The sequence below is a fragment of the Sturnus vulgaris genome, chromosome 12 (genome assembly GCF_052056855.1).
Source record: "Sturnus vulgaris isolate bStuVul1 chromosome 12, bStuVul1.hap1, whole genome shotgun sequence".
NCBI classification, from domain to species: Eukaryota; Metazoa; Chordata; class Aves; order Passeriformes; family Sturnidae; genus Sturnus; species Sturnus vulgaris.
The window spans coordinates 14,564,902-14,591,830 of NC_142254.1; the positions used below are offsets into that span (position 1 = coordinate 14,564,902).

Here is a 26,929-nt window from a genome sequence, read left to right on the forward strand (position 1 = left end):
GTGTGCACTGTGCACTGTCTCAGCCAAGTAAGGCACCATCCACATTGCTGGGCTGGGCTTGAGGCCCCGGGTAAACTGGGCAAACCCAGGGTGAAACTGAGGCAGGGTCCTGCCCAGAAGGGCAGGGTCCAGCAGGTGGGAGGTGGCAGGAGGATAGAAAGGAACCCAGGGAGGATGAGGGTGAGACTGAAGATCCCGACGGCAGAATCCAGCAAGTGAAGCAGGAGGATGGAGCTGGAAGGATGAGGATGAGGGTGAGCATGGAGATCCCGAGGGCGGGGTCCGGCAGGTGGGAAGGGGCGGGAAGATGGAGCTAGAAGGAGCCTAGAGATGAGGGTGAGGCTGGCGATCCCCGGGGGAGGGTGAGCCGGGTGCCAGCGGTGCCGGCAGTGGTGCGGGCAGGGCCAGGCAGCGGGGCTGCCCCAGACCCCCGTGCGGGGGGCGGTGTTCCCTGCCGTGCCGCGGTGGTGCGGCCCGCGGCCCCCCCGCCCGGCGGTGGTAGCGCCCGGTGGCAGCGGGGCTCGGTCGGGCTCGGGGTGCGGGGCTCAGAGCGCGGGGCTCGCGGTGCAGGGTGCGGGGTGCGAGGTGCGGGGTGCGGGGCTCGGGGTGCGGAGTGCGGGGCTCAGAGCGCGGGGCTCGGGGTGCAGGGTGCGGGGTGCGGAGTGCGGAGTGCGGGGCTCAGAGAACGGGGCGCGGGGTGCGGGGCACATAGCGCGGGGCGCGGGGTCGGAGCGGGACCATGACACTCTTCGGCAGCGGGGATGCGGGCTGGAGATGTGAGTACCGGCCTGATCCGGCCCTCCACCCTCCCCGAGTGCCCCTTTCCCCGCGGGATCGGCTTTCTTCTCGCACCCCTGCCCCGGGAGATGCTCCGGCACTGGGATGCTCGCCCGGCACCGGCAGCTCTGACCGAGGCGGGGGTGTCCCCCTGCAGCCTTCTGGTGCCTCTAAGGCTCCCCACGCCGGGCACGGCATCCTCCGGGGTGCCACCACAGCAGCACCTGTCCCTCCCTAGGGCTGGATGGCCTCCCAATACCCGGGATGCCTGGTCCTCCCCATGCCATCGCCCCTGGGACAAGGATGTCCTCCCAGTACAGGGATGTCCCCATGCCATCACCCTTTCACACCATTAGCCCCAGGACAGGAATATCCTCTTACTACTGGAATGCCTCCATGCCATTCTCTCCTAGGACAGGGATTCCTCACAGCAGGGATTTCTTCTAGTTCTGGGACGTCCCCATGCCAATTAACACCAGGTCAGTGATGTCCTCTCAATACTGGGATGCCCCCTTGCTAATATCCCTCCAGATAGGAATATCCTCCATGTATTGGGATGTCCCCCCATGCATTATTCCCCCATTCCATTGCTCCACCAGGACGGGAATATTCTACCAGTACCCTTCTGTTACTGGGGAGGGGAGGAAGCCCAGACACAGGCAATGGACCTGGGGTGATGGTCCCCTGCCCGAGCAGGACAGTCCCCATGATGCCAGTGGCCTATGACAGGGTGTCTAGCTATGGCTGGGGTCGCTGGCTGGGGTGCTGAGGTCTCTGTCGTGCTGTCAGGGAGGAGAGTGGATGGGTGTGATGGGCTGGAGAGAGGGATGTCAACAGCGGGCTGTGGCCCTGAGCAGTGAGTGTGCCATCCCTAGGGATGCTGCTGCACTCACGGAAGATGGGTGCCAGCATTCCCTGGTGCACAACAAGCACCTTCCCGGCTCACCCTGAGATCAGAACCAGACCACAGACTTCACCACACAAGGTGGCAGCCTGGAAAGCAAACAAGTGCCAGTTTGCTTCTGCTGGGATCTTGCTCAGAAACCCTCCTCTCCATTGGGGTAGCAGGACCTTGCTCCAACAGCTGTAGGGCTTGTGTGGCCTGTGGCCAGTGGCCAGGCTCCTGGGAGGTCTAGACTGCACTGATGGGCTGGTATGTTCCCTTATGGCTTGAGAAGTTTCAGCATGGGGTTCCCTGGTGCAATAACACCCACAATGTTACCCATGGAACAGCTGGTTACATTTATTGTGGCTGAGGGTGTGTGCAAGGGGGAGCCCTCAGCTGTCTCCTCACCCCAGTGGCCACAGAGGTTTTGGAGTGTCCCAAAATTACAAAATTAAATATATGGAGATATTCACAAACGACAGCATCAGCGCTTCTCAAATATTTATGCAGAAAATAGATTCAAGCTGGCCTTTGTATGAATGTTGGCTGTGAAATCCTAAAGAAGGAATGAAGGGCATGGCCAGGGAGGTGTGATGTGGCATCACCGAGCTGTGTGTCCGGAAGCATCCCCACCCCACATATCATCACACGTGTCTCAGCAGCCTTTGGGAGGGTGAAACAGCTGGACACAGGACTTACTCCATCCCTGGCACCCAGCTGCACTCACGGGCATCCCACTGGCCTGGATATCCTTGAAAAATAACCCAACCACCCAGCAGGAGTGATAGCAAAGGTGGATTCATCACATCTCTTCAGGTTAATTACCTTCATCATCAGAGGTGCATCCTGCCACCCTAATTGTAGCCTGCCCATCTTTGGGTCCTTGGGATGGGACACCCCTGGGAAGGGATAGCTGGAGCTGTTACATTTCTGGAACAACTTTGTGCTGCTCCCATCTTTCCCAAAAACTTAAATCTAGAGAGACCTGCCAGCCCCCTGCTCGTCCTGCAGTGGGACATCTCTAGCCAGGAGAGAAGCGTGGCTGGGAAGCTGGTGCCAGAGACATGTGTGGGGTAGGATATTGGCATCCTCTTTTCTTTCCACTGCTCATTCCCCTCCTCTCCCCTCAGATCTGGACATGGCCAGGGAGTCCAAGTCGAGCCGGGCCAGGCTGGGCCAGAAGCGGCAGCACAGCAGCAGCCTGTGAGTGCCTGTGTGCAGGGTGGGGGCTTCACTGGGGGCTGGGACTGCCCCACACCTGGGTCCTCCTCCTCCCCTGCTCTCTGTCACTCTCACCTCTGGCTGTTCCAGATGGGAGGCATAGGTAGGGACATCCCTGCCTCATCTCTTGGAGCATTACCTGCTGCCAAATGGCACAGGTGCTGTTTGGAGTCCTGGCCAGGCTCCTCCTCTTGTTTGTCATTAATGGGGTGTGGGGATTCCCATTCCCCATCTGAATGCAGTGGGAGAACAAGCAGAGCCCTGTGGTCTCCACACCTGCTACAGATGTTGCCCCACAGTAATGGCTTCACATTGTCAGGGGGCAAGTTTAGGTTGGATATAAGGAATAAATTCTTCCCTATGAGGGTGGTGAGGCACTGGCAGAGATTGCTCAGAGAAGCTGTGGATGTCCCATCCCAGGAGGTGTTCAAGATCTGGCTGGATGGAGCTTGGAACAGCCTGGTCTAGTGGAAGGTGCTGCTGCCAATGGCAGGGGTTTGAAATGAGATGAGCTTTAAGAACTCTTCCAACTGAAACCATTCCAGGATTCTATGATTCTATGTCAATGTCAGTTGCAATTGTGGCCTTTAAATGTTGTTCCTTAAGGACAGACAGCTCTGCAGAGGCACACAGAGTTGGTGACAGCCTTGAGAAGGTCATTAGGTGATGGTGATGATGGCACAAGTGGTAGATGAAGAGCCTGTCCCCATCCCTGTGCATTTTTGGCTTCACATCTCAGTGGATGGGTGGTGAGGAGGGGATTGGAGCTAGTCTCCTGTCTTGTTAAAGCTTTTTTGTGAAAGCCCTGACTGAACTAATTGCTCTGCCTGTTGCCATGGAGCTGAAGGGATGCAGCACTGGAGGGCCAGGACTGCCAGCCCCCTTGGGCACTGGAGCGTGGCAGCCACTGCTTTTGCTCTTCCCAGGGGATGCTCTGAGCAAAGACCTGAGCCAGGAAACCCCTTGCTGTGTCCCCAGCTGGGTGCTAGACCCCAAGACTAGCTGTGCTGCAATGCCATCAGTTCTTTCACAGCACAGGGTGGCATCCCCATCCCTTTTGGCATGGGCTCCATGCAGCATCAGCAGCCATTGCAGGGGGCACCACCCCTGTGCCCTGTGTGTGGGTTAGAACACCTTTCCCTCTGCCCATTCCCCTCTTCCCCAGGGCAAGTTGTGACCTTCCTCTCTGACTGGCAGGAGTTGGGGATGTCAAGGACTTATTGTCCCCATCACTGGGAAGGCAGTGGGTTTGGACCAAAAGCTCCCAAAATGCATCCCAATAATTATACCCCAGGTGTGAAGCACAGGAGTAGGTGGGTCCTGATTCCTCAGAGCTGCCAGTTCACCCTTACCAGAAGGTGTCCTGTGCAGATGATCCTTGAAGAAAGCAGAATGGCATTGGGACAGGAGATGCTTCTGCCCCATGATGGGCTCCAAGCTGCCCCCTGGACTGGCAGCCTGGTGCCCCAGGCAGGGCAGCCCAGCTTGCCTGCGAGCCCCACAGCAAATCTCCAGCTCTCCCTGAGCTCCTGCATTGTTCCTGTAGTGACAAGTTCATCTGCAGCAAAATCTGGAGCCCTGGGGAACCTTGTCCTGGTCCTCCCATTCCTGGCAGCGTGAAGGCTCCCTGCTCCAAATGATGCTCAGATCAAGGCTTTGTCTCTCATCGGGTTAGGCTTAATCCTACTCTTCCTCACTCTGCAAGAGCTGAAGCAGCAAAATGAGCCTCAGCATCTTTCCTCTTCCTCCTCCTCTTCTTCCTTCTCCTTTCCCTACTCCCTGCTCCTGGTCCAGAGTGCATGATTTATTACTGGAATGTTGCTGCTTGCAGTGGAATTAATCTCTTCTTGATTTGGAGCCAAGTGAGCTGGCAGCCTGTGCATGGAGCCACGACCATGAAATTTAACATCAGGGCACTCTAAATGCAGGTTTCTGAGGGCAAACCCTGCTGATGCTGCCCTGGGGACTCTCCATCCCCCTTAACACCCTTGTTTGCCTCTGTGGAAGATCACTTCCAGGGTAGAGCCACCTCCTGGATCATGGTGCAGCTCGTGTGGGATCCTCCAGGATGCCTCCCACTCCCCAGGGATGAAAGCTGGGTGGGTTTGTGCCCAGTGGTGACTGCTCCACAGTGTCTGTGGGTGATATTGTCTGCTTTCTCCCGCTCCTGCAGCAGTAACTGTGACCTGGACTATGATCTCTACAGGGATGACTTCCCGTACCGGTGAGTGCAGCATCCCAGGAGCAAGATGAGCTGAGCATGTGTGGGTTTGGCATGTCTCTGGTCATGGAAAAACGAGATGTCCATGGGCATCCATCCCCTTGCCTTTGACCAAAGCTCAGTGGTTTCTCCACTTGGAGGAGCTGCATCTTCCCCAGGCTGGGGACCTTGGGGAGGGGTACATGGGGCAGGGACAGCACGTGGGCAGGGCAGTGCGCAGGCTGGGAGTCCTTTACTGCACAGGGACCTCAGGAGATGCTCTCTTGGCTGGTAAGGGCTGCTGCTGCACCTCTGAGGCTGTGCTCACACCACCGTGCTCTTGTATCCTTGCAGAGTATACGAGTACCAGCAGATCCCCTCGCTCATTAACCGCATCCCAGTCAAGACCAGACGGACTCACTTGGGAGCAAGAAGCAAGAGCAGCCTGAGCACCCAGCCTAGGACAAGGAGCAGCACCAGCTTCACAACAGGACGGACAAAGTGTAAGTGCAACAGGGCTGGGAGGAAGAGAAAGCTGAGCTCTTGTGTCTCGGTGCATTAGAGCAGCACTGCAGCCCAGAGGTCCCACTTGATGCTGACCATGTTGCTGTGAGTCCCCAGCTCCAGCAGACACAGCCTGGGCTGCACTGGTGTGCTGGCTGTTCCCTGGATCCATTCCTGTTCCCCAAAGATACCCAGAGGGGAAGATGTTTCATAGAGGGGAAGGGAGGAGAATGCTCCAGAGAAGGGGGATGCTCCGGAGAGGAGGATGCTCTGGAGGTGGCTGCCCAGGATGGCATATCTTCCTGGCTTTGGGTGGGATCCTCATGGCTCCTCTTCCAACAGTGCAAGCTGAAGAGCTGCACTCCATCAAGGGGGAGCTGAGCCAGATCAAGGCACAGGTGGACAGTCTGCTGGAGAGCCTGGACCGCATGGGCCAGCGGAGAGAGCGTCTCAGAGGTGAGGGAATCAGTCACAGACCCTCCAACACTTGTGTGTCTGTGCTGGGCAGCTCATGGGCATACACGAGCCTGAGCCCTGAGCTGGGTTTAAGGGGAACCTCCCTGTATGCCCAGGACATCCAGAGCTGGCTGGGCAGATTCCCCACATCCTTTCCCTTCTCTGGGCTGGCAGGGAAGAGCCCAACCTTTTGGCACAAGGGGAATGGGCAAGGACAGAACTGTTTTTTGCATAGGTACCCCAAATTTCTTATCTCTGCCTTGTCAGGGTCCAAGGAGAGCGAGAAGAAGAGGGCAGAGCCGGGGACAGAGTCACCATCTCCAGTGGGAGAGGGGTCACGGGAGTCACAGGGGAAGGAGGAGACGGAGGCTGACGGGGACAGCGACCTGCACAACATCGACAGTGCAGAAGAGAACACAGACACAGAGGAGACAGTAAGAGGAGGACCAGATTCTATGCTATGCTCTTTGTTTCTCTAAAATCCACCCCTGCTTGTTGGTGAGGGATGCCTGGAGTAGATGAAATGCTCCATTGGGGTTTCCCAAACCATTCCCGCTGTGTGCCAGGGCTAAAACCTTTGGCACAACCAGAACATCCCCAGGTACCCTGCAGCAACCCCCTGGGTGTGCATCACTGCAGCACCAAGGCTACAAAAAAACCCTAGGATCAGAAACACATTTTACCAAAGGTACTGCTCCCACACCTGCATCCCCAGGTGGGTGTGGGATCCCAGGTACCTCCGTGCTGGGCAGGGTGCCAAGTTTGATCCTACTCTGGAGTGCATTGCAGGATGGCCATGCTGTGTGTTTCTCCTCACAGGTGAAAACCCACACGTCGAACCCCAAGGGGAGCCAGTAACCAGACTGGGAGGCTGTGGCCTTCCTGTGAGGCCAGCCCTTCCCAGCTTGCATTCTTTATTTCTTTTGAGGCTTCCAGGTAGTGGTACACACGTCATGAGGTGCCCTTGGCATGGCCATGCCCTGCTGCTGGCAGCCTTGTGTTCCACCCCGGGAGTTGCCAGCCAGCTCTGGCGAGAGAAGTTTTTGTGTTCCAATGCACTTGTTTTCTTTTTCCTCCTGTTTTCAGACCTGTGGATAAGCAGAGGTGGCCTGGGGAAGGAAGGGAGCAGTGAAAAAATAGAAAGGACCCTATCCCGAAGTAGCACCCCAAATCCCATCTGCCTTGCTGCCAGTATCACCTCACCCACAGGATGCTGTGGAGAGAGAATGCAGCCCAGGGCTCCCACCCCCATGGCACAAGTGGCATCCCAGCCTTCAGACCCTGGGAATTGCAGCAGGCACAGGTACAGCTCAGGATGGCTCAGCATTCCACCGTAGGAAGAAGGAACAATGCTAAACCAGCTTTTAGGTGGGTTTTGTGGGATTTTGGGATGGTGCCAAGCCTAGCTCTGATGTGACTTGCAGGACCAGCAGCGGGGCAATGCCAATGCAGTCACTCCCATTTGCCACAGCTTCCAAATGTGTTTTCCTTACTGGTTTTCCAGAGTCTATTCTCAGTCAGGCATTGCACCTGCAGCCAGCAGGACTCTAGTAAGAGCTTTATGAAAGCCCTGGCCTGCACCCAAAGAGTTCTGGTTCCCCCTGTGCTCCCCAGTGTCGAGTTTCAGTTCCGTGTCCCTCATTTCTTGGTTGTCCTTCTCTCACTGGTAGGAACTTTTTCTGTATTTCTAATTTTCTCTGGTAAAAGAGTGTATTGTGTTGGAAAGAAAAATTATTTGTATTTTTTTTTCTCTGCTTATTCAACTCCAATGCAGTTTTTAACCGTCTGAAAGTACACAATTTTGTACTCCATTTTATGTGCTGCCAGACACAGGTCCCAGCTCTGAGGGCCTTCTTGGATGCTGCCTTTCCTACAGCTCAACCCAGAGGCACGAATGCAGCTATGCCCTGTATCCCAATGGAAAATACCCAGAATATTCCCTACCAGCCCACCATGATGTAGCTTGGCAGACAGGACCACCTGCTCCACTCTATCTCTAGGAATAATCACATTCCAAGGAAGCACTCAGCTCCCTCTGAACTCCTCAAGGAATTGTAGAAGCATCCTTCCACCTCTGCTCATGGCTGGCAGAGGCCCCAGGAGGGCCACACAGGCAGAAGACTCACCAAAAAAAATATTTATTATTACAAAAAAACTAACAAAATACAACTCTGCCACCCTGAAGCACTGCCTGGGCGAGAAGTCCAAGGGATGTGCAGTCCATGCCATGATGTAGTTCCTGCCTGGTACTGCCTAGGTGCTGCCTGCACAGATGGATATGATGGGGAGCTTGGAGTGAGGATTTCAGCCTGGTGCTGTGGCCATCCTGGGTTGAGATGTGGGGTCCTAGATTGCCAGCAATTGCTTGGAGGGAGGTCTCAAGCAGGATCTGGCTGAGAGGCGGTATGGAGGTTGTTCTTCAGGGGCTTCAGCAGAATGCAAGGCTGTTTGGGTCCCACAGAGCCAGTCAGGAACGGTGTCCTGCAACACAAGGGCTTCTCAGGTGCACTCTGGGGTGTTTGGGCAGTGTGGGGGGGGTGCAGATTCCTTGAGCACAGTTCTTGGGCCTCCAGCAGTGCAAAGGTTGGCTCATCCAGTCTCCAGCAGCATGAGGCATGGATCAGGCTGGGTCTAGGCGTTCATCAGCAGTTACAATTAAACTTCAACTTAATAAACTTCTAAGATTCTAAAAGTAAACTTATTTTAATCCCCAACAGCGATGTGTGGATCAGGCAGGCTCCAGGAGTCTCCGGCAGCATTGAAAGCAGCTTGGGCAGGCTCTGGGAGATGTCCCATCCCCAGACCGGCGAACGCAGCTCCCACGGGCACTCAGGCACTGGTGGCGGCCGCGGTGGCGGCGGCGGTGGCAGCGGCGGCGGCATCGCGGCGCTGGGCGGCCCGCAGCAGGCTCTGCCGCAGCACCGGGTACTGCCGGTGGCAGCCATCGAGGCCGAGCCGCAGGGCTTGCGCCCAGTCCTCGGGCGGGCCGCCCCGACCGCCGCCCAGCACGGCCGACACCTGGTTGAGGGCGGGCAGCAGGGCCAGCGTGAGGCGGGCGGCGGCGCGGCGCTCCTCGGGCTCGGCGGGCTGCAGCATCCATGAGGCGGCGGGCGCGGGCGGCCGGCTCAGCGCGCAGCCCACGGCCAGGTCGTACATTTCCACTCCCGCGTCCGCCAGCGCCAAGGCGGCGGCGCTGACGGCGGCGGCCAGTGCCGAGCCCCCGTCCTGCAGCAGCAGCGCGCTGACGGCCAGGCGGGCCCGCGGGTAGCGGCCCAGCCGCACCGCCGGCTCCAGCGCCTCCCGCAGCGCCGCCGCCGCCTCCCGCTCCGCCTCCCGCTCCGCCGCCGCGCCCGGTCGGCCCCGCGCCCCACGGCCCGCGAACGGAGCCCGGCGGAACTCGCAGAGCAGCCGGCCCGGCCCGGGCTCGGCCGACTCCCGCGGGCCCCAGGCGGCGCACAGCACCTTAGTGCCGCTGCCCAGCTCCACGTAGGCCGAGCCCTGCGCCTGGCTCAGCAGCCCGGCCCTCGCGAACAGCGGCCGCAGGGCACAGGGGTCCCGCGGCGCCGCCCCCGCGTCCTCCTCGTCCTCCTCATCCTCGGCCGCGGTCGCTGCCCACAGCGCCGGCGGCTGCGACTCCTCCGGGCCGCGCAGGCGGCGGTGATCCAGCGGCATGGTCGGCGGGACGCCGTGAGCGGGCGGGGGAGGGGCGGGCCCGAGCAGGAGGAGGGCACAGCCTGTGACTGGCAGCGGGATCCCGCCCCATCCCATCCACTCCCATCCCATCCCGGCCCGCCCCATCCAATCCAATCCAATCCCATCCCGGCCCGCCCCGCCTCCGGAGCCGGGGAGCAGAACGCGGGGCAGGGAGCCTTTATTGACAGGAAAACCGGGCAGGGGACAGACAGGGAAACAATTGGGTCCGGGTTTCCCCCTCAGTCAGTTCTTCAGCTCCCCCAGGCGGAGCCTGGCAAAGTCCGTAGCCAGTTTCAGGGCTTCCTGCAGGCAGCCCACGTTCTTGCCTGTTGCCTGTGCAGAGATGTCCTTTCCACCACCTTTGCCGTCCATCAAGCCAGACACTTCCTGCACCCACTGGCTGGCCTTCAGGCCCTTATTTGCAGTCTCCTGGGCAGGAGAAGAAAGCCAGCGGTCAGCACTGAACAGCAATCACCCTGTCCCGTGCCTACCACCCCATTAAGTCCTGACTCTTCCCCTCTCCTGTTTGCAGAGCATAACTCCTCTTTCCTCATTTCTACAGCCTGACAATAAGCCCAAGCACAAAAGCTGTAGATCTTGCCAAACCCCAGTCAGTTCTGGCTGTGTAATGTTAGATAGTTCCTGCCTGGAGGCTGCAGCTCCTCCACAGAGGCTCAGAGAAAGTCTTCACGTTACCTGGGGTACTTGACATAGGCAGGTGATCCTGCCAGCTTCGTTATCCACAGCAAAGAGCATAGCAGCAGTCTGGGGGGAATTAGTCTTGAAGAGCTTCAGAGATTCATTCAGGGCCTGGAAGAGAACAAAACCATTGCATGACTGTCTCCCTGCACTTGCCCCTAGCCCAGCTCCAGCCCCAACAGCACCCACAGAGACCTCAGGGATTAGGAATTGCATTAAACCAGCCAGCAGCACTCTGCAACGCTCCTCCTCCCAAAAATGAGCCATCTTCACATTCCTGGCAGTGTAGAAGCCTTGGCAAGGGACATAAACCCTGTCTGTGTACCCCAAGGCAGGAAAGAGAAGATGCTTTTATTTCCCTGCCTTGGGGTATACAGGAATTGGCAAAATCAGCCCCAGAATAAACCTTTGCCTGAATGTACTGGCTGGAGGGGACAAAGCTCCTCCCAGCAGAAGGGAATAGCTGTTCCAAAGGGAGTCTGGAGGACTCAAATGCAGCATGAAGAGCCTGCAAGGGTTACCAGACACAGCAGGCAGGGAAGAACCAGGGAGACTGCCACACATTCCATTATTCCCAAGGAGACCACCATCCCTCACTTGCACAGACAGCATGATTGCAGCACAGAGCCCCAGGAGTGGTCCTGCAGTGCTGCTCTGGGCAGACTGAGAACATGTAACTCTCTGGGCTGCCAGCACAGCCATCTCATGGGAGGCATCCTTCTACCAGGGAAAATGTTGCAACAGCACCCACTGGGAGAAGCATGGGCATCATGGTGATGCTGGTGGCCAGAGAAAGTGAGCAGGATCAGCTCCAAGACTCTCAGAGAGGAAATTTTAACAGGGTGTTAAACCCAGAGCAGTATAAGCCCAGGCACAACCAGCCCACACTGCCTGGCACTTACTGGGCTCAGCACTGTGACAATGCACACAACAGAGCATTCATTCCAACAGAAATCGCTTGGGAAAAGACTTGTGTGTGGAGGAGGGAAGGAGGAGATTCGGCCCTGGCCAGGGAAGAACTTGAACCCAGCTGAGCAGACAGTGCTGGGGGCAGCCCTCTGCCCGGCCATGTCCACACTCAGCCCAGGACACCACTCCCTGAGCTGATCTGCAGGGGCCACAAGCATCATGACTTTTATGGCTCAGCAGAGCTGCTGTTCTCAGTCTCTTTAGTGCATTTCAGTGTCGTGACAGCTGCAGGGTGAGTCTCACTTGGGACACAATGGGATTTCTGCTAGGCTCCCCAAACACCACCATGTCTGGAAGCTCAGCAAGTGGTCAAAACCCCACCAACCCTACAAGCCCATGTGCTAGTCCAGGGGGTGGGACACAAGAGAAAATCCCAGTGGTCACTCCCCCTTCTCAGGGACAGCAGGTGTCAAGAGGGACAGCTCTGTAGCACTGAACTGCCTCCCCAGGTAATGAGAGACCACCCAGCTACTCCTCAGGCAGAAGGAAGGTTTTTGAGGAGAGATCAGACTTTTCCATACCTTTGCTGAGGCTCCATTTTCCATTTCCATGATGACCCATGGCTGGTTAGGGTGGCTCTCAATAACTTGCCTGGTCTTCTCCAGTACCTGAGAACAACAGTAGTCAGCCACTAGACCATCCACACTGTGTATGGACATAAGAACCATCTGGGTAGAGCAGGGACAAAAGCCCCCAAGCTGCCCAAATACACCCACAGCCCAGCCTGGAGCAGCCTCACACTGTGAAGCCAGGAGGAATATATTCTGACAGGCAGGTATGTTGTGCATGATTCCTCCTCCAGAAAACTCCAGTGGGATCCAGGAGGAAGCCTGCACCTGGGGTCATTGTTAGGGCAGGAACAGGCTGCCATGCTTCAACCCAGCAAACAGGCACAGTGGTCATTCAGCTTCAGGAGGCAGCAAGAGAAGCTGGAGGGCTGAACAGTGTGAGGGGCACTCCCACACATCAATTTTCTTCCATCCTGGACACTAACAGAGCTCTCAAAGGAACAGCCACAGCCCTCCCACACTGTCCTTTATTCCCGCCCAGGGCTCACTCTTTTCTGGATGTCGGCTTTGCTTGCTCGGTCCAGGTCATCCATGACTTTCTTCAGTGCTTTAACAGCCTCTCTCAGTTCATCCTTCTGCCACTGTGGGATAACAGCAGTGGCCAGTGTCTGCAGAACAGGAGCAGGAAGAGAAGGTTAAAGGTGCCAGCAATCATGGCAAGAGATGCAGCACCTCATGAACTCTGCCTCAACTGGAAAAGCCCAATAAGCTCCGCTCCCAGTGCCAATGACCTGAGGCAACAGGTGCTGGCTGCAGCACCCATGGGGTGCAGGGCTCTTGGACAGGAGCAAGAAGGTGAACTCAGGCCTCATTAATACCACCCAGTTCTGGCAATCAAGGTCCCATTCACTTTGAGGAAGCATCCTCACCTCACTAAGATCCGTGATCTCCTTCTGCACATCCTTGTTGGGAGCTGTCTGCACCTTCACCTTGGCCTCCAGGGCTGACAGCAGTTTCCTGAGGCTGTCAACTTTCCTGAGGGCCTAGGAGAATACAATCTGAGTTAAATCAAGCTGGAACACTGAGCAGGCTGGGTTTTTGGTCACCCCAGAGTGTGAAGAGGTAAGGAATGCTGGAATGCCCCAGGATGGAGCTTAGTAAGTCTTGGGAAGCCACAGGGCTAAAGCACGCAGCACCTGACCAGAACCAGAGTGTGATGCTGGCACCAGGGTGTGATGGGCGCCAGGTCTCTTTCTTGCCAGGATTGCCAAGATCCCCACAAAAGAGAAATCATCTCCCCCATGAAACCTCTTTCTCCCACTTTAGGGAACACCAGCCCATATCCAAAGTCATTGCCTCCTGTAGCAGAGTACTGGGTTCAGATTTCACCATTCTCCTGCCGGCCTTGCCAGCTGGTGAGAGCTCTACATCCACAGTCACTCTGAAAAGAAACCTGAGCTAACCCCGGAGCCATCCCACACATCCACCGAGGTTTCTCTGCCACAACCTACAGCTGAGACTTCCCCCTCTCTTCCCTGCTCCAACCGTAGTACAGCCAGGGTCTCCAGCACCGTCTTTGCCAAGAGCAGCACCCTTTTCCATGAGTCCCTCAGAGGATATTGTGCAAATTTGAACAAAAGGAACTTTAGCACATGGTTAATAGGTGGAATTTCACAGAGGATCTCTCCTGCCTACCCTTACCTTCCGAGCTTCAGCCCCGGTGACTGCAACTATCCTCCGAATGCCTTTAGCAATTGCTTCTTCTGAAACAATCACAAAGGGGCCAGCATGGCTGGAGTTCTGCAAGTGCCTTTGGAAAGAACCCAAACAAGACCACAAGAGAGAATTAGAAGTCCACCTCTCATCTCAGCAAGAATCAGCACAGAAATAAGACAACCTCCTGCCAGGGAAATGCAGCAGTGTGGGAACAGGCAGAAAAAACAACCTGTGCTAAAAGCAAACGAGTGAGAAAAGACCTGTGCTCCCAGAACTGCCACAGAGACCCTGAGTGAGGACGGGGTAATACAGGCAGCTTCCTGCCTGCAAAAGGTAATTTTAAAGACTGATTGACTCAGGACTGGAAATGCAAAGGCACATCATCACCACCACCTCCATCTCTGCCCTGGCTCTGCCCAGTCTATACTCGTGGCACTCCTAGGAGCTCAAGCTCCACAGGAACTCCTTTTCAGCCACCCTGCCACCTTCCCCGGCCTCTCCAGGTACTCACGTCCCTCCGCAGAACTCAATAGAGGTGATGGAGCCCCCAGGGCCAGAGGGGTCAGCCAGCAGCTCCTCCACAGGGATGCCAATGGAAACCACACGGACAGGATCGGGGTAGGTCTCATCAAAAACTGCCCGAAGTCCTTGGATAGCTTTGGCTGCTGCGAGAGGGCAGTCCTTGGCATACACAGTCTGCAAAGGACAGCGAAGGGATGAAGGTAAGAGCCAGTCCTGTCAGCTGTGACTGAGGGCCCACGTTCACAGGAAATTTCTTCCTCTGAAAGATCCTAAAAGTGAAGTCTTGTGCCTTACCTGAGCTAGGGTTTGTTGAGCTGCAAGAATCACAAAGTTATTAAAAGACGTCTCATCTTCAGAAGTCCCAATACCACCTGCTCAGACTCCCTGTGTGCTACTGCACATGCAAAAGGTTCCAAGCAGATTCCAGGGTCCTCCAGGGTTGGCTCTGACACTTGGCACTAGACAGAGCAACACTCCTGCCACTGGGGACTCATCACTGGCTGTCTGGGTGTACGCTGTAAATCCAGCCAAGCCTGCAAAACTATTCTGCCAAACTTCCTGGCTCTTGTAGCTGATGTGACACTACTACAGGCATGGGAACACTCCAACCCTAGAGAGGGCCTGAAACCAATGAACAGAACAACCCATATGTGGTTTTCCCACTCAAGACTGACAGCAATCTGTGCAGAGTTTGGCACCAGCAGCTCAGAATCCTCCTGTGCATGCCAAACTCTCAGCATCCCAGACCACCCAAAATCTGAACTCAAGGTATACAACGTGTCAGCCACACCCACCTTCGACTCTTCAATCATCTGGTTGGCAATCCCTTCAACTTTCTTGATTTCCTGGGTGGACAGGGCTCCCTTGGCTGTGAAGTCGAAGCGCAGCCTGTCTGGTGCCACCAGGGACCCCCTCTGGTCAGCCTCCCCCAGCACGGAGCGCAGGGCGAAGTTGAGGATGTGGGTGGCCGTGTGGTTGCTCATGACTGGCCTCCGCCTGGCCTGAGGGAGGAAGCCACTGTTAGATGGGGTCCCACACCCCAGAGCCACGACCACCTCAGCAGCTGAAGGGGAGGTTAATTCCCTGCTCCAACAGAATCCTAAATAAGCTCAGGACATCAGAAACAACTGATCACACTTGCTGCCTTGGAGCTTCAGCTACAGGAACAGGTGTTCCCCACCAAATATGTGCACGGCTTTTTTCCTAGAAGTTCCCTTGTTGGGCCTGTGTGGAGAGAGGCCAAGGACAGATCAGGACACAGATAACTAATCTCTGTTCCTCAGCAGGGAAAAGTACTCCAAGATGGAAGCCTTCCCTCTTCCTCTAAAGGTGCTGCCTCTATAGGGAAGGGAAATGCATCAGGCTGACTGTGCTCAATGCACACTCAGTGCAGCACTCACTCAGCAAGCTGAGCCCACACAAGCAAATTTCGGAGTGGGGCAGACAGCCCAGGCTTTCTGCTATTGTCCCCACACAGTGGAGCCCCAGTCATGTTCTCCCTGCAAGTCATGACCCAAAATGTGTTTCTGCCTGTGATCAGCAAACCCTGCAAGAGGGGCTCTGAATTAGGTAGGCATTATCTGCCTCATGGTAGGAGAAAGCCAGGTGTGAAGCAGAGAAACTTGGAGCCAGCCACACACTGCTTGATCGTGTGCTGCAGAGAGAGCAGGACCCAAATATCAGAACCCCCGAGTGGCCCTGATGAAAGGAAACATGACAAAATCCAGAGAAAAGAGACAAGCCCATGTGTTACACCATGTTTTAACTCACCTCATCAATAGTCAGGTGGACCTGATCTCCTACTTTCAAGCTCCCATACAGAGTTCCTATGTGGAGCACGTAGCCTCCTCGGACCTGAACATTCTTCACAGTGAATTCTGTTTTCTGTACAAAGAGGGAAATGCCCCATGTGAGAAGGGTGAGAGGCCAAGGGGAGACATCATCCAGCTAGAGGTCTGAGCTGCAACTGGAAAGGCCCCAGCTGAGAGCAAGAGTGGTGTGTGTGCTGAAGAAAGCTGTGTTCCCAGGCACAGCACACAGCAAAGCAGAGAAGTGAATGAAGGTGGAGCACAGGAAGAGCTCCCCACCTCAGCTCTCCATCTTGGCTTGAGAGCATTGCCCTTGGGCTTGGCAATCCCAGCACCACCACCACAGGCACCCACATTCTGGTGACAGCAGAACAGAACTGAGGTCCTCAAGGAGCAAGGGTAACAAAACTCCAACACATCCATGCCATAATGCAGCCCCCCACCAGAAAGAAACCCTGTGCAATGTGTGGCACCTAACATGGATGGGAAATTGCCGGAGCTTGCTTGACCCTTCTCTCCTCTACCCAGGCCCCAAATCAGACTGACTCTAGCAAAAGGCTCTCAGGTCAACTCACATCCTCCCTGCTGTCGTCATCCTTGACCATGTAGCCCTGGTCATAGATCTGCCCACCCTGCTCGGCGTAGAAGCAGGTCCGGTCCAGCACTATCCCACATTCCTGGCCAGTGGACACCTCCTCCACAAACTTCTTCTCCCTGCGGATGGCTTTCACTGTGGCCACAAGGCTCCCAAAATCTGCCATCAGGATGACAGGCAGTGTCAGTAAAACAGGAAAACCTTGTAGAAATCACATGGGAGCAGAATGTCATAGCAACACGTCCCAGTTATTGCAGGAGCTCATGGCAGCTAACATATTTGCAGGGGATAAGGAGAGAGGAGTAATGCAAAGTTAGTTGGAAATTTTATTTAGTGTCCTCCAAGGTAGGGACTGTCACTGCCTTTCACACCTATGCAGCAAAAGTCAGCAGCACACACGGCTATGAGCCTGCAGCCTCTTGCATCTCCCTCAAATCAAATAACTAGCAGGAAGAGCCAGAGTGAGCAAGCCAAAGACCCTCCCACAGGCCAAGCAAAAACTGCAGTCTCCTGCAGCACTGGCAAAGGAGCAGCTGAGAAACAACAGCATAGGAGTGTGGAGACATAAAGCTGCAGGAACAGGAATTCCCTTAATTGGCAACAGCAGTACAGTAGCCCCTGAACAGTCCTCTTTCCTTGCTCAAAAAGTAACAAGCAGGCTATTCACCTGCACAGCCTTCCACTTCCAACTCCATGTCCCAGGAAAGGGGAGCCCAGAGGTACATGCCAGGGGAAAGTTTAGTAGCAGAAAATGATTGTGAGAAGGTTTTTCCATACCATAGGTACCACTCAGATCTGAAGCATAGTTGTACTTTGGTGAGTCATCTGTCGCCTCCAGCCCTTGGGCTCTTAGCTCTTCAATGGCATAGATGTCCAGCATGAGGAGGTCCTCCCCTCCAGCACCCTTGCCCTGGGATTTGAGCTGCCAATGAACAAGGTTTGAGAAACTACCTGCCAAATACCAAGGTTTAAGAAATACCAATGCATACCAGCCTAGTTGCACATCTCACTCACATCCCCCAGCACTCCCTGATTTGGAGCTCTGCCCTGGGAAGCTATGCACCAGCACCTGGAGTGTGCCAATTTTTCTGGCTTCAGAGCAGCCAGTTCCAGTATGCAGACCTTGCAGGATAAGGCAAGTATCCAGGTGGTCAATGCCACTCCTTGCTGCTGCAGCAAACATACTGGGAAATGCATCCAAGGTGCAGGCCTGCCTGGATACTGATCCTTGGACAGGGAAACACTTCCCTAACCAAAACGGGAGAGCAGAGGTGCTCCCAGCACTCCACTATCTCTGTCTGAAGGCTGAGCTCAAGGTTCCACGCTTTGCTAGTGAGCAAAACCAACCCCAGCTGTACAGAAAAGACATGTCCCACAGCAACTGCAGTTGTCTTGGTTTTTCCCACGGGACAAACCATGGGGCATACAGCAGACTCAGTGAGAAAGCAACTCGTGACTGCAAACTGCAAGGAAGGGAATTCTATCTACCCACTCATGAACTATCTTCCCCTGGAACTGTTACCCACCTGAGCATTTTTCCGCTCTTCTTCAAAGCCCTCCATGTCTACAACAAGGCCCTTCTCCTCTGCAATCAGCCCAGTGAGATCGGCAGGGAATCCATAGGTGTCATACAGCAGCCAGGCAGTGTCACCTGCAGAGAAAGGGCAAAGCAGTCACCTCTCACGTTCCATGAGACACTGCTCCCTTCCCTGCTCCCCCACTGGCTCTGAGCTATGGCGGGACAGTGAAAAGATTTGGAGAACGTGAAAATCCAAAAGGCTCCTCCCTGACAGCAGAGATGTGTGTCTGGGCAGCTTAAGAACCTGAGCAAGTGAACACAGGCCAGAGGAGAGATGGGTGCTTCAGCTCTAAGAGATGATTTCTAACACCAACTTTGTTCCCCCACCACCTCGAATTGTCCCACTCTTTCCCTTCCCCCCAGCTTCCCTTATGTGATCCTGGATAATAAATGCCTTTTGCTGCATCCACACAGAAGTCACAGCCTTACCAGGAATGACTTTACTGTCCCCAAGGCTCTGGATCTTCCTGTCCAGGATGCGACGGCCTCTGCTCAGTGTTTTCAGGAACTGATCCTCTTCTTCATTGATAATGTCCTTTACCATATCTGGGTCCTTCTTCAGCTCAGGAAAGGCATCTCCCTGCAGACCCAAGAGAAGGAAGAACCCTTCAACGTGGAGATCCGCACACCTCAGCACAAGAAGTCTTCAGCAGATACAGTGGAAGAGGAGAACTTACCAGTGACTGCACCACCACATCAACCAGAGTAGCAAAGAAACCCTTAGGGGCATTGAGCTTCTCATGGGAATAGCGCACGGCCCGTCGGAGAATCCGCCTCAGCACATACCTAGGGAACAGCAGAGTCCCTCATGCAAATGTTACACATCTGAGCTGCTCTCAGGGGCTCCACCAGCATCCATCTACCAGCACCCCCTCCCAGGACCAAGAGCACAGGGTTTTCTTTTCTCATTTTCCCTCAAGCTGCTGCTCATGGCAGCAGCAAGGCACAGCTGAGGTGCTAGGCCCCACCTCCATGACCCACACTCACTGTGTGCTTATGGAGTCCACCGGCACCTGCAGCACAGCCCTCCAGCCCAAAATTTCTTGTTTTTTCAACAGCAACACTGCACAAGCTGGGCTTTGTGCCTTTCTGCCCACAGTCATCTTATCCAGGGACTGGCACAGCAGCAGTGGTGCTCACAAGTGCATTATGGCCTTTTGGGTGAACCTTACTACAGCAGTTCAAGCATCAAATATGCCGAGGAAACGCTCTGCTACCCACTGCTTGAATGATGAATCCAAAGAGATCCCAGAGACATAGGAGATCCCAGAGCCTTGAGGGAAACCATGTGAAACAGAATGGCAGTGGTGACAAGGCAGTAGCTCTTTCTTACCCTCTGCCAGTGTTGTCAGGCCTGCCCCCATCCGAGAGGGCCAGGGTGATGGTGCGTGCGTGGTCAGCCAGCACACGGTAGGCCATGTCGATTCCATCAGTGTCCTCGGCCCCAACCTGCCCCAGGTATGGCCTGGCACCTGTGCCCTTTGCAGAGGAGAAGGCAGTGGGCAGAGGATACAATTACTGACAGTGGCACCATGGCAGAATTACAGGGAAGGGTCCCAGAAACCAAGCCCACCCCACAGCCACAGAGGAGAATGTTCCTCTTGGAAAGAGGCGAGTCAGTGAACCTAGGGAAAGCACAGAGCTGTGGCCTCTGCATGGTGCCACGGCCCACATTTCAATGGCCAAAAGCTCTCCAGACCAGAAGGAAGAAAATCCAATTTATCCCATCATTAAGAGCCCAAGAGAGAGGAAGAGAGTATGGGGAAATCATCTGTTTTGCACACTGGCTCAAGGACTCCAACCTGGCATAACTTGCCCAGCCAAGAAACCTTTCAAATTCTGTCCCACAGGAGATGGTCCCAGCTTTCCTCTTTTAGGATGGTTTTATCCATACTCTAAGGAAGATACTGCTGTAACCATGCACTGCTTGCACATGGTGCAAACCTCCCACCACAGGCAGTCCCTCCAGCCAGGCTCCCAGCACATGGCAGGAAGGCAGACAAGGACACAGGGGCTGTGTCTAGCCAGTGGACTTAACACTGAAAAACGGCAGCTCTCCAATTCCAACTCTGGAGCTTGGCACCTCACTCCTTAGAGGTAGTAGGAGCCTAGGTTCTTCTCTCTGCATTTTATTCAGCATGATCAACAGCCAGGAAGCTCTGCCTCCTCATGGAGAAAAAAAAGGCTTGGACCCGCACAAAGAATCTCAGCATGGGTAACATGGTCCCCACCCACGACAATGCAGCAACAACACACAGGTTCTGCAAGTGACTGTCATGGTTTATGGTAAAACACTCCTGGCTAAGGGAATTTTCTACAGATCAGCATGTTCCAGGTGTGAGACTGAAGGACAGATTGATTCTGGGTTAGCAATACCACGTGCTGTCTAGCACGTGGCAGAAAGATGGTACTTGGCCATGTTGGACTTCAGAGCATCTCCCACTGGGACAGGATCAATCAGGACAGTTCACAGAAACTGGGAAAGCTGCACCACTCACTGTCCAGTTTTCCCCTGGAAACATGTCCTGGGGCAGCAACTCTGCCAGCCTGGGTTCCTACCCTCAGCAAAGTGCAAATGTGTGGGGCTCACAGCAGCTGGGAAAGCAGAGACCACCCTGTCCAACCAGTCCCACACATCTCCCCAAGAATTCAGGGAATGGATGCAGCTAGGCTTCAGTTCATACCTTTTGGATGGCTTCAAAGTAAGGAAGGAAAAGGTCAGTGTCATAGTTAGACATCTTGTTCTGCAGCACAGAGACCAGCCTCTCCAAGCCCATCCCAGTATCAATACTTTTCTTAGGAAGGGGTTTCAGTGTCCCATCAGCTTCCCTGCCAAAGAAAGGTGAGATGTTATGGATGGAGGCTCTACAGGGGGAATCTCATTTCTTTCTTCATCTCTGTAAGATTTAGTTCCATCAGATTTGTGACACAGGCCCATACACAAGCCACGCAAAGGACAATTTTGATAAAATATAGTTAACAAGACCCTCAGCAAAAATTTAGACCTAGAGCAGACAACAACTTATTCCCTACTGAACTCCTGGCAGACAAACAGAGAAAATATTCTCAGTTTGTCCCAAAAGCAGTGTGACCAGCCCCTTCTGTACCAGCAGGTAAGGGGACAGAGCATCACAAAGTGCTCAGCTGCTGGATAACTGGGAATGGCAAGAAAGCCATGGGCAGTTGAAAGAACACACAGCCCAAGCAGCCTCTCAAACTGAGCTGGAGCAACCTGGCTCACCTGGAAGCTGGAAGCAGGTCTGGCTCACCTATTGAACTGTATGAACACCAAGTTCCAGATCTCCAGGACATTGGGGTCATCCTGATTGACCAGGTGTGAAGCATCTCTGTCCCCAATCCGGTCATAGTGGATCTCACTGCAAGGCCCACACGGCCCGGTGTCTCCCATTTCCCAGAAATTATCCTTCATACTGCCAGGCAGAATCCTGCCCTCAGCCAGCCTGTAAGAAGAAATTTATTGAACAACAGAGACTAACTAAAAGAATTCCCCAAACTAAAGGCTATGCCAAAGAAACCATAGCTCACAAATTCCTTAGGTGCTGATGAATTCCTAGCGTCTTTAGACAGATCAATCCAAGAGCCTAACACTCAGAAACCCTGCTGAGGGGATCAGGTGAACACTGGCACCTGGCAGTCATCCCAGGTGGAGACAGAGACTTACACAACCCCTCAGTAAAGCCATCAGCAAGACACTGATGGGATGAAGAACCTCTCCTATGAGAAAAGGCTGCGAGAATTTGGATTATTCAGCGTTAAGAAGAGAAGGTTCTGGGATTACCTTGTTGTAGCCTTTTAGTACCTAACGGAGACTACAAGAAATCTGGAGAGGAACTGTTTAGAAGGGCATGGAGTGGTAGGAAAAGGACTTTAAACTAACAGAGGGCAGATGAATGTTATATATTATAAATAAATTCTTCCCTGTAAGCAGGGTGAGGCACTGGAACAGGCTGCCCACAGAAGCTGTATTTGCCCCATCCCTGGAAGAATTCAAGGCCAGGTTGGACAAGACTTGGAACAAGATGAGCTGTAAGGTCCCTTCCAACCCAAACCATTCTACAGTTCTATAATTCCATGATCTTCTCAAATGCTGTCAGTGGCAGCACACTGGGCAAGACATCCCATCCACCTGACCAAGCAGGACTCTTAAGCTTACACAAGAGATTTTGAAACCAGAGCTCCCAGTAGCTTCTATCTAATATCAGTATTTCCCTTTGGTTTGGAAACTCCACCACCCTGCAAATGTTATTTGTGACACTTCAGTTTTGTTAAAGCCTCCCATTATATGTGTTCTGCCACATAACACAGGCCATCATTGAGTCATAGAAACATTTAGGTTGGAAAAGACCTTTCAGATCATCAAGCCCAGTCGTTACTCCAATACTGCCAAACTAAACCATGCCCCAAAGTGCCACAGCTACACAGCTTTAAAATCCCTTCAGGAATGGTGACTCCACCATTGCTCTGAGAGTCTGTTCTGTTCTGCTTCTGAGAAGAATTTTTTCCTAATATCCAAGGCAAATAAATTACTATTGCTCATCAAAACATGCACCTGCCTCAGTGGAAGGCCTTACCCCAAATCCAACCAGATCTGCTTGCACTCCAGGTCTGGCTGCAGTCCTGCAGCCTCATTTCCACCAAAGTAAGTAACATAAAGTCTTTCAGCAGGGATGCCAAACTCCTTGGTGAGAAGTTCCAGTGCCAGTTTACAAGCAAGTTCCTGCAGAAGGAAACATGAGGTCAGCAAGTGAAAGCAAAGACAGCTTCTCTTCAACATCCAAAGTAATGGCTACTGTAGGTATCAGCAGCTGAAAACTTTCTGACTTTTGACATAAGAAAGAAAAATTTATATATACAGTGAAGAGGGCACAAGAAACATCTGACTATCTTGATGCAGCCAAGTTAACTCCTAGCATGTTCACTGCCTTCAAAAAGCCTTTTAATTCTGACTTTGGATACTACACTAGCAAGAAACTTGGGAAAGGAAATCATAATTGTATGGATTACTCCTGTTTGAAGGTCAGTCACAGCAGCATAGCACATGTTAGTCCCTATATCTTCAGGACGGCCACTAAAATCACTACCTGAAGATTCCAAACTAGCAGAGCTAATTTAATCAGCTTTGTAAACCTTAAGTAATTAATCTCAAGTCATTCTGCAGGGTTGGGGCAGCTTCCAAGCTCATTTATTCCAAAGGAGCCACATGCACCTCTGTGCCAACATATTCTCTCTCCTCTTGGCAACTGCTCTGCTGAGTTTACAGAGATGGATAAATCTGCACAAGAGATTCAGAGCTGCACCCAGACTGTTTTACCTTGAAATAATCCCCAAAGGACCAGGACCCCAACATCTCAAAGAAGGTGTGGTGGTACACATCTTTCCCCACGTCATCCAGGTCATTGTGCTTGCCCCCTGCTCGGATGCACTTCTGAGTGTTGGTGGCTCTGCTCAGTTTAGCGAGGGGGTGTGAGGGGTCGATGGTATTGAGGAAGATGGGTTTGAACTGCGAGGAGGAAAAAAAAAGGGCAAATGAACTGCTAGAAAAGCTGAGAAAGTGAGAAAAGCACTCAGAACCTGTTTTCAAATGTTGCAAGCAACAGCAAGACAATGTCATTTATGTCATGATATCACTCATTTGAACATACCCAAAGCACCTTTCAGAAACAAACCTACTGCTCCTGTCCAGGGGGAGGCTGCCTAGAACTAAGCACTCACACAGACACAGGTGTTCCTAGAGCCCACCAAACCCCAGGCTTTCCAAAAGGACTGAAAGTTGTCAGATTCCCAGCTGCCAAAAATTTAAAAACTGGGTGCTGATCTCCAGCAGAGCCCTTGCAGCATCCCAGTCTCAACCATTTTTTAAAGACACCATTAGTCATTTGTGCCAGGGCTGCTGTGGTACCAATGAAACAAGACTGGCAGAGCTCTCACCATAGGTGAGATCCTCTTTCAGTGCTCTTGCCAATTTTGTGAGAGTACAGAGGGCTCCACAGGACACACCAACCATCCCTGTGACCAGAAGCAAGGTGTAGAAAACAATAATTTTCCCAACAGCTCTGCAAACAGCTTCACAGGCTCCAACAGGGTGTGTTAGCAAGACCACAGTGCCAGGGTGGGAATCCTACCTGATTCATACCAGCATTGGCAAAGAGCAGTGTGGGGTCATCCAGGGGAATTGTAGAAGATGAGTGCACATAGGTGTGCTTGTTTTCCCTGAAGAAGTCAATGAACCGTTGCCGGATCTGGCTGGCAGTGAGAGGGGTCTCCATGTGGAAGCTGGAAGTTGCCACTGTCCAAAGCAAGTGGCAGGAAAGTGGCAAAACCTCGGTGCAGTCTGAACAAACAACAACAAACAACGCTCTGATGTGTTGTCAGCTCAAGGTGAACATCAGGATCATTGTCTCCAACTCCTGAAAGGTTTTCCCCACACTGTTAAGTACTCACTGACACTTCAGTTCAACCATCAATCTGCCCCAAATAGTGGTGGCTCAACCTGAAATTTCCTCTCCCTCAAACTCTCTGATTTATGGGGCTCTACCTCAAGTTACCTGTTCTTTGAAAATACATAGCTATAAAATATCAAATTCACATGGATACTAAACTTAGTAGGTTGTGTTTGCCTTGCTGGGGACAGAGGGATTGCCAAGTCACAAAAGCATTCAAGGTTATTAAATGCAGAGTGAGAAGACATCATTATGGCCTTCCAGTATTTAAGGGGGCTTATAAAAATGACAAATAGCAACTTTTTACATAGGCAGATAATGATATTACAAGGAGGAACAATTTTAAACTGGAAGAGGAGAGATTTAGGCTAGATATTAGGAAGAAATTCTTCCCTGCATGGATGGTGAGGACTTGGCACAGGTTGCCAAGAGAAGATGTGGCATCCCCATCCTTGGAAGTGCCAAGGCCAGGTTGCACGGGGCTTGGAGCACCATTACATAGTGGAAGGTGTCCCTGCCTATGACAGGGGTGTTAGAACCAGATGGGCTTTCAGGTACCTTCCAATCCAAACCATTCTGTGATTCAGTAACTAAATCATAGAACAGCCAAGTTTGAAAATGACCCCTTAACATAACCTTGACCACCCTCCCTTTGGCTCTGCTCAAAGCACAGCCAGCTCCAGGGATTCCTGGAAGCCTTTCTTGAGGGGACCCACATCCCCATACGCACACCAGAGGCAGTGACAGCCTGGAGGGCAGCACCGCCCGTGTCCTACGGGAACACATGGCTATCCCTGACAGCTCAGCGCAATGCGGATCCATGCAGGGAGGCGAGATCCCAGCAGCCTGCAGCGGCGCGGAGAGACGGGAATTCCCCATAGGAGCAAGGCCCGGGAAGTATTCACAGCACAGAATCAATTAGCTTGCAAAAGTCCAGTGAGATCATCGAGTCCAACCTCGATGCTGCAGGAGGGAATGACCCGAAGTGGGGAGAACCAAGCGTAGCAGCGGACCTATGACAGCCTCTGCCCAGACACCCCCGCTCTGCAGTGCCCGAGGAGGGGTGAGGGCACAGCGGTGTCCGGCAGCGCCGCCGGCAGCCGGCATCCCTCAGCAGGCCCGCATGGGGCGCGACCAGCGCACCGCCACCGCCACCCTCCCGCCCTGCCTTCTCCTTGCCCCTCTCCTCTGTGCCCGCGGGTCCAGGCCGGGCCATAGAAACCAAACCCAGCAGCCGAACATCCGCAGGCCCCTCGGGCCGTACCTGCACGACCACCGCCGCCCCTCGCTGCGCTCCTCCGGCCGCGCCGCAGCGCCCGCTCCGCCCCGCCCCCCCCCGCCGGACGCCACCTCCCATTGGCTGCGGGGGCTGCCACTCTTCCGCCAGCCCCACCCATCCGCGCCGCGCCCCGCCCCCGGCTGATGCAATGGCGGGACACGGCGGCCACGTGATGCGGGCGGGTTGAAGCTTCCCTGGGCGCCGCCATTTTAGGGGTGCAGAGGGGAGGCGTAGGGATGTTGCCCCAAAAATCAAGTTCGTTCCCTGGTGTGCAACGAGCCGATAATGACGCACTCGAGTGAGATATTGTTTATTTCAGAGCTGCCCCAGCCTGGGTGCTCAGTGGTGTTATAAATGAGAGACAAAAGTCTCGATATTCAGCAAAATTTTGGATTGCTTTATTTGATATAGAAAGAGCAAGCAGCGCGCTGGGGAACGTGAGGGGTCACCGCCCACTCCACGGTCCACCGAACCTTGGTTTGCAGTCTCTTCTTATACTGTGGTTTCTCATTGTATTCAATAATTTTTGGGTTTTTTGCGGTCATAATTTTTCCAGGTAAGCAGTGGTGGTCGAATAAACATCCTTACACAAATTTACAAAGCCTCCGGGCAATAATCAGTCACAGATAGCCATCGGGTCCTTGTAGATAACCACCAGAGCAGTTCTGGAAGTCTGGTCCTTGACATAAGCAGTATTGATCAGACAAAGGCAGGAAGGGCTTTTTGGGAAGTCCAATTTCGCAAGCTGGTAGCCGATACAACTTATTTGGCAAACATAACATAACATAATGTAATGTAACATAATACAACATAATATAACATAACAAGGTGATTTTAAACAGAATTATTCATATAATTCCCTTTATCTAGTGTACATGCTTCACTTCAGAGCTTAGTATTCTGGTTTATGCAAACCCCAATGCTTTTGTGATTAACACGAATCTTTTATCAATTGTCACAGTGGTATTCTACAAATCCAGCACACCCCACCGGACTTTCCATGCTGTTACTTATACACAGAAATTCGGGGTTAATAACTTATCAAACACAGCCCT

The 26,929-nt window shown here is 53.6% G+C and overlaps 3 protein-coding genes across 3 annotated transcripts; 1 reads left to right on the forward strand and 2 right to left on the reverse strand.

Moving 5' to 3' along the window:
• Window positions 1-538: 538 nt before the first annotated feature.
• Window positions 539-9,737, forward strand: LOC106855773 (RNA-binding Raly-like protein). Its single transcript, XM_088171971.1, has 8 exons — window positions 539-585; window positions 1,191-1,256; window positions 2,794-2,866; window positions 5,058-5,108; window positions 5,439-5,587; window positions 5,931-6,044; window positions 6,312-6,478; window positions 7,872-9,737. Exons 3-8 carry the CDS (start codon window positions 2,802-2,804, stop codon window positions 8,004-8,006), a joined length of 681 nt encoding a protein of 226 aa, XP_088028097.1. The 5' UTR covers window positions 539-585; window positions 1,191-1,256; window positions 2,794-2,801; the 3' UTR covers window positions 8,007-9,737.
• On the reverse strand, window positions 8,167-9,716 carry EXOSC6 (exosome component 6). Its single transcript, XM_014880687.2, has one exon. The coding sequence runs from the start codon at window positions 9,714-9,716 to the stop codon at window positions 8,874-8,876; it is 843 nt and encodes a 280-aa protein (XP_014736173.1). The 3' UTR covers window positions 8,167-8,873.
• Window positions 9,738-9,899: 162 nt separating the features above from the next.
• On the reverse strand, window positions 9,900-25,929 carry AARS1 (alanyl-tRNA synthetase 1). Its single transcript, XM_014880725.2, has 21 exons — window positions 25,860-25,929; window positions 24,278-24,486; window positions 23,467-23,655; window positions 22,727-22,872; window positions 21,404-21,595; window positions 20,819-20,963; window positions 19,468-19,613; window positions 18,812-18,920; window positions 18,564-18,714; window positions 18,082-18,206; window positions 17,333-17,477; window positions 16,536-16,714; window positions 15,923-16,036; window positions 14,947-15,153; window positions 14,142-14,326; window positions 13,616-13,724; window positions 12,844-12,957; window positions 12,463-12,582; window positions 11,927-12,013; window positions 10,434-10,547; window positions 9,900-10,166 (listed from the first exon to the last, which is right to left on the reverse strand). The coding sequence occupies exons 2-21, from the start codon at window positions 24,419-24,421 to the stop codon at window positions 9,981-9,983; spliced, it is 2,907 nt and encodes a 968-aa protein (XP_014736211.1). The 5' UTR covers window positions 24,422-24,486; window positions 25,860-25,929; the 3' UTR covers window positions 9,900-9,980.
• Window positions 25,930-26,929: the final 1,000 nt, after the last annotated feature.

Excerpts from the sequence above, each read along its gene's own strand:
- LOC106855773 (XM_088171971.1), top strand. The coding sequence starts at position 2,802 with ATGGCCAGGGAGTCCAAGTCGAGCCGGGCCAGGCTGGGCCAGAAGCGG. Across the intron at positions 2,867-5,057 it reads CGGCAGCACAGCAGCAGCCT|CAGTAACTGTGACCTGGACT; the intron begins GTGAGTGCCTGT and ends CCGCTCCTGCAG. Across the intron at positions 6,045-6,311 it reads GCGGAGAGAGCGTCTCAGAG|GGTCCAAGGAGAGCGAGAAG; the intron begins GTGAGGGAATCA and ends CTGCCTTGTCAG.
- EXOSC6 (XM_014880687.2), bottom strand. The coding sequence starts at position 9,716 with ATGCCGCTGGATCACCGCCGCCTGCGCGGCCCGGAGGAGTCGCAGCCG.
- AARS1 (XM_014880725.2), bottom strand. The coding sequence starts at position 24,421 with ATGGAGACCCCTCTCACTGCCAGCCAGATCCGGCAACGGTTCATTGAC. Across the intron at positions 19,614-20,818 it reads ACTTTGAAGCCATCCAAAAG|GGCACAGGTGCCAGGCCATA; the intron begins GTATGAACTGAA and ends TCCTCTGCAAAG. Across the intron at positions 12,958-13,615 it reads CCGGGGCTGAAGCTCGGAAG|GCCCTCAGGAAAGTTGACAG; the intron begins GTAAGGGTAGGC and ends GTATTCTCCTAG.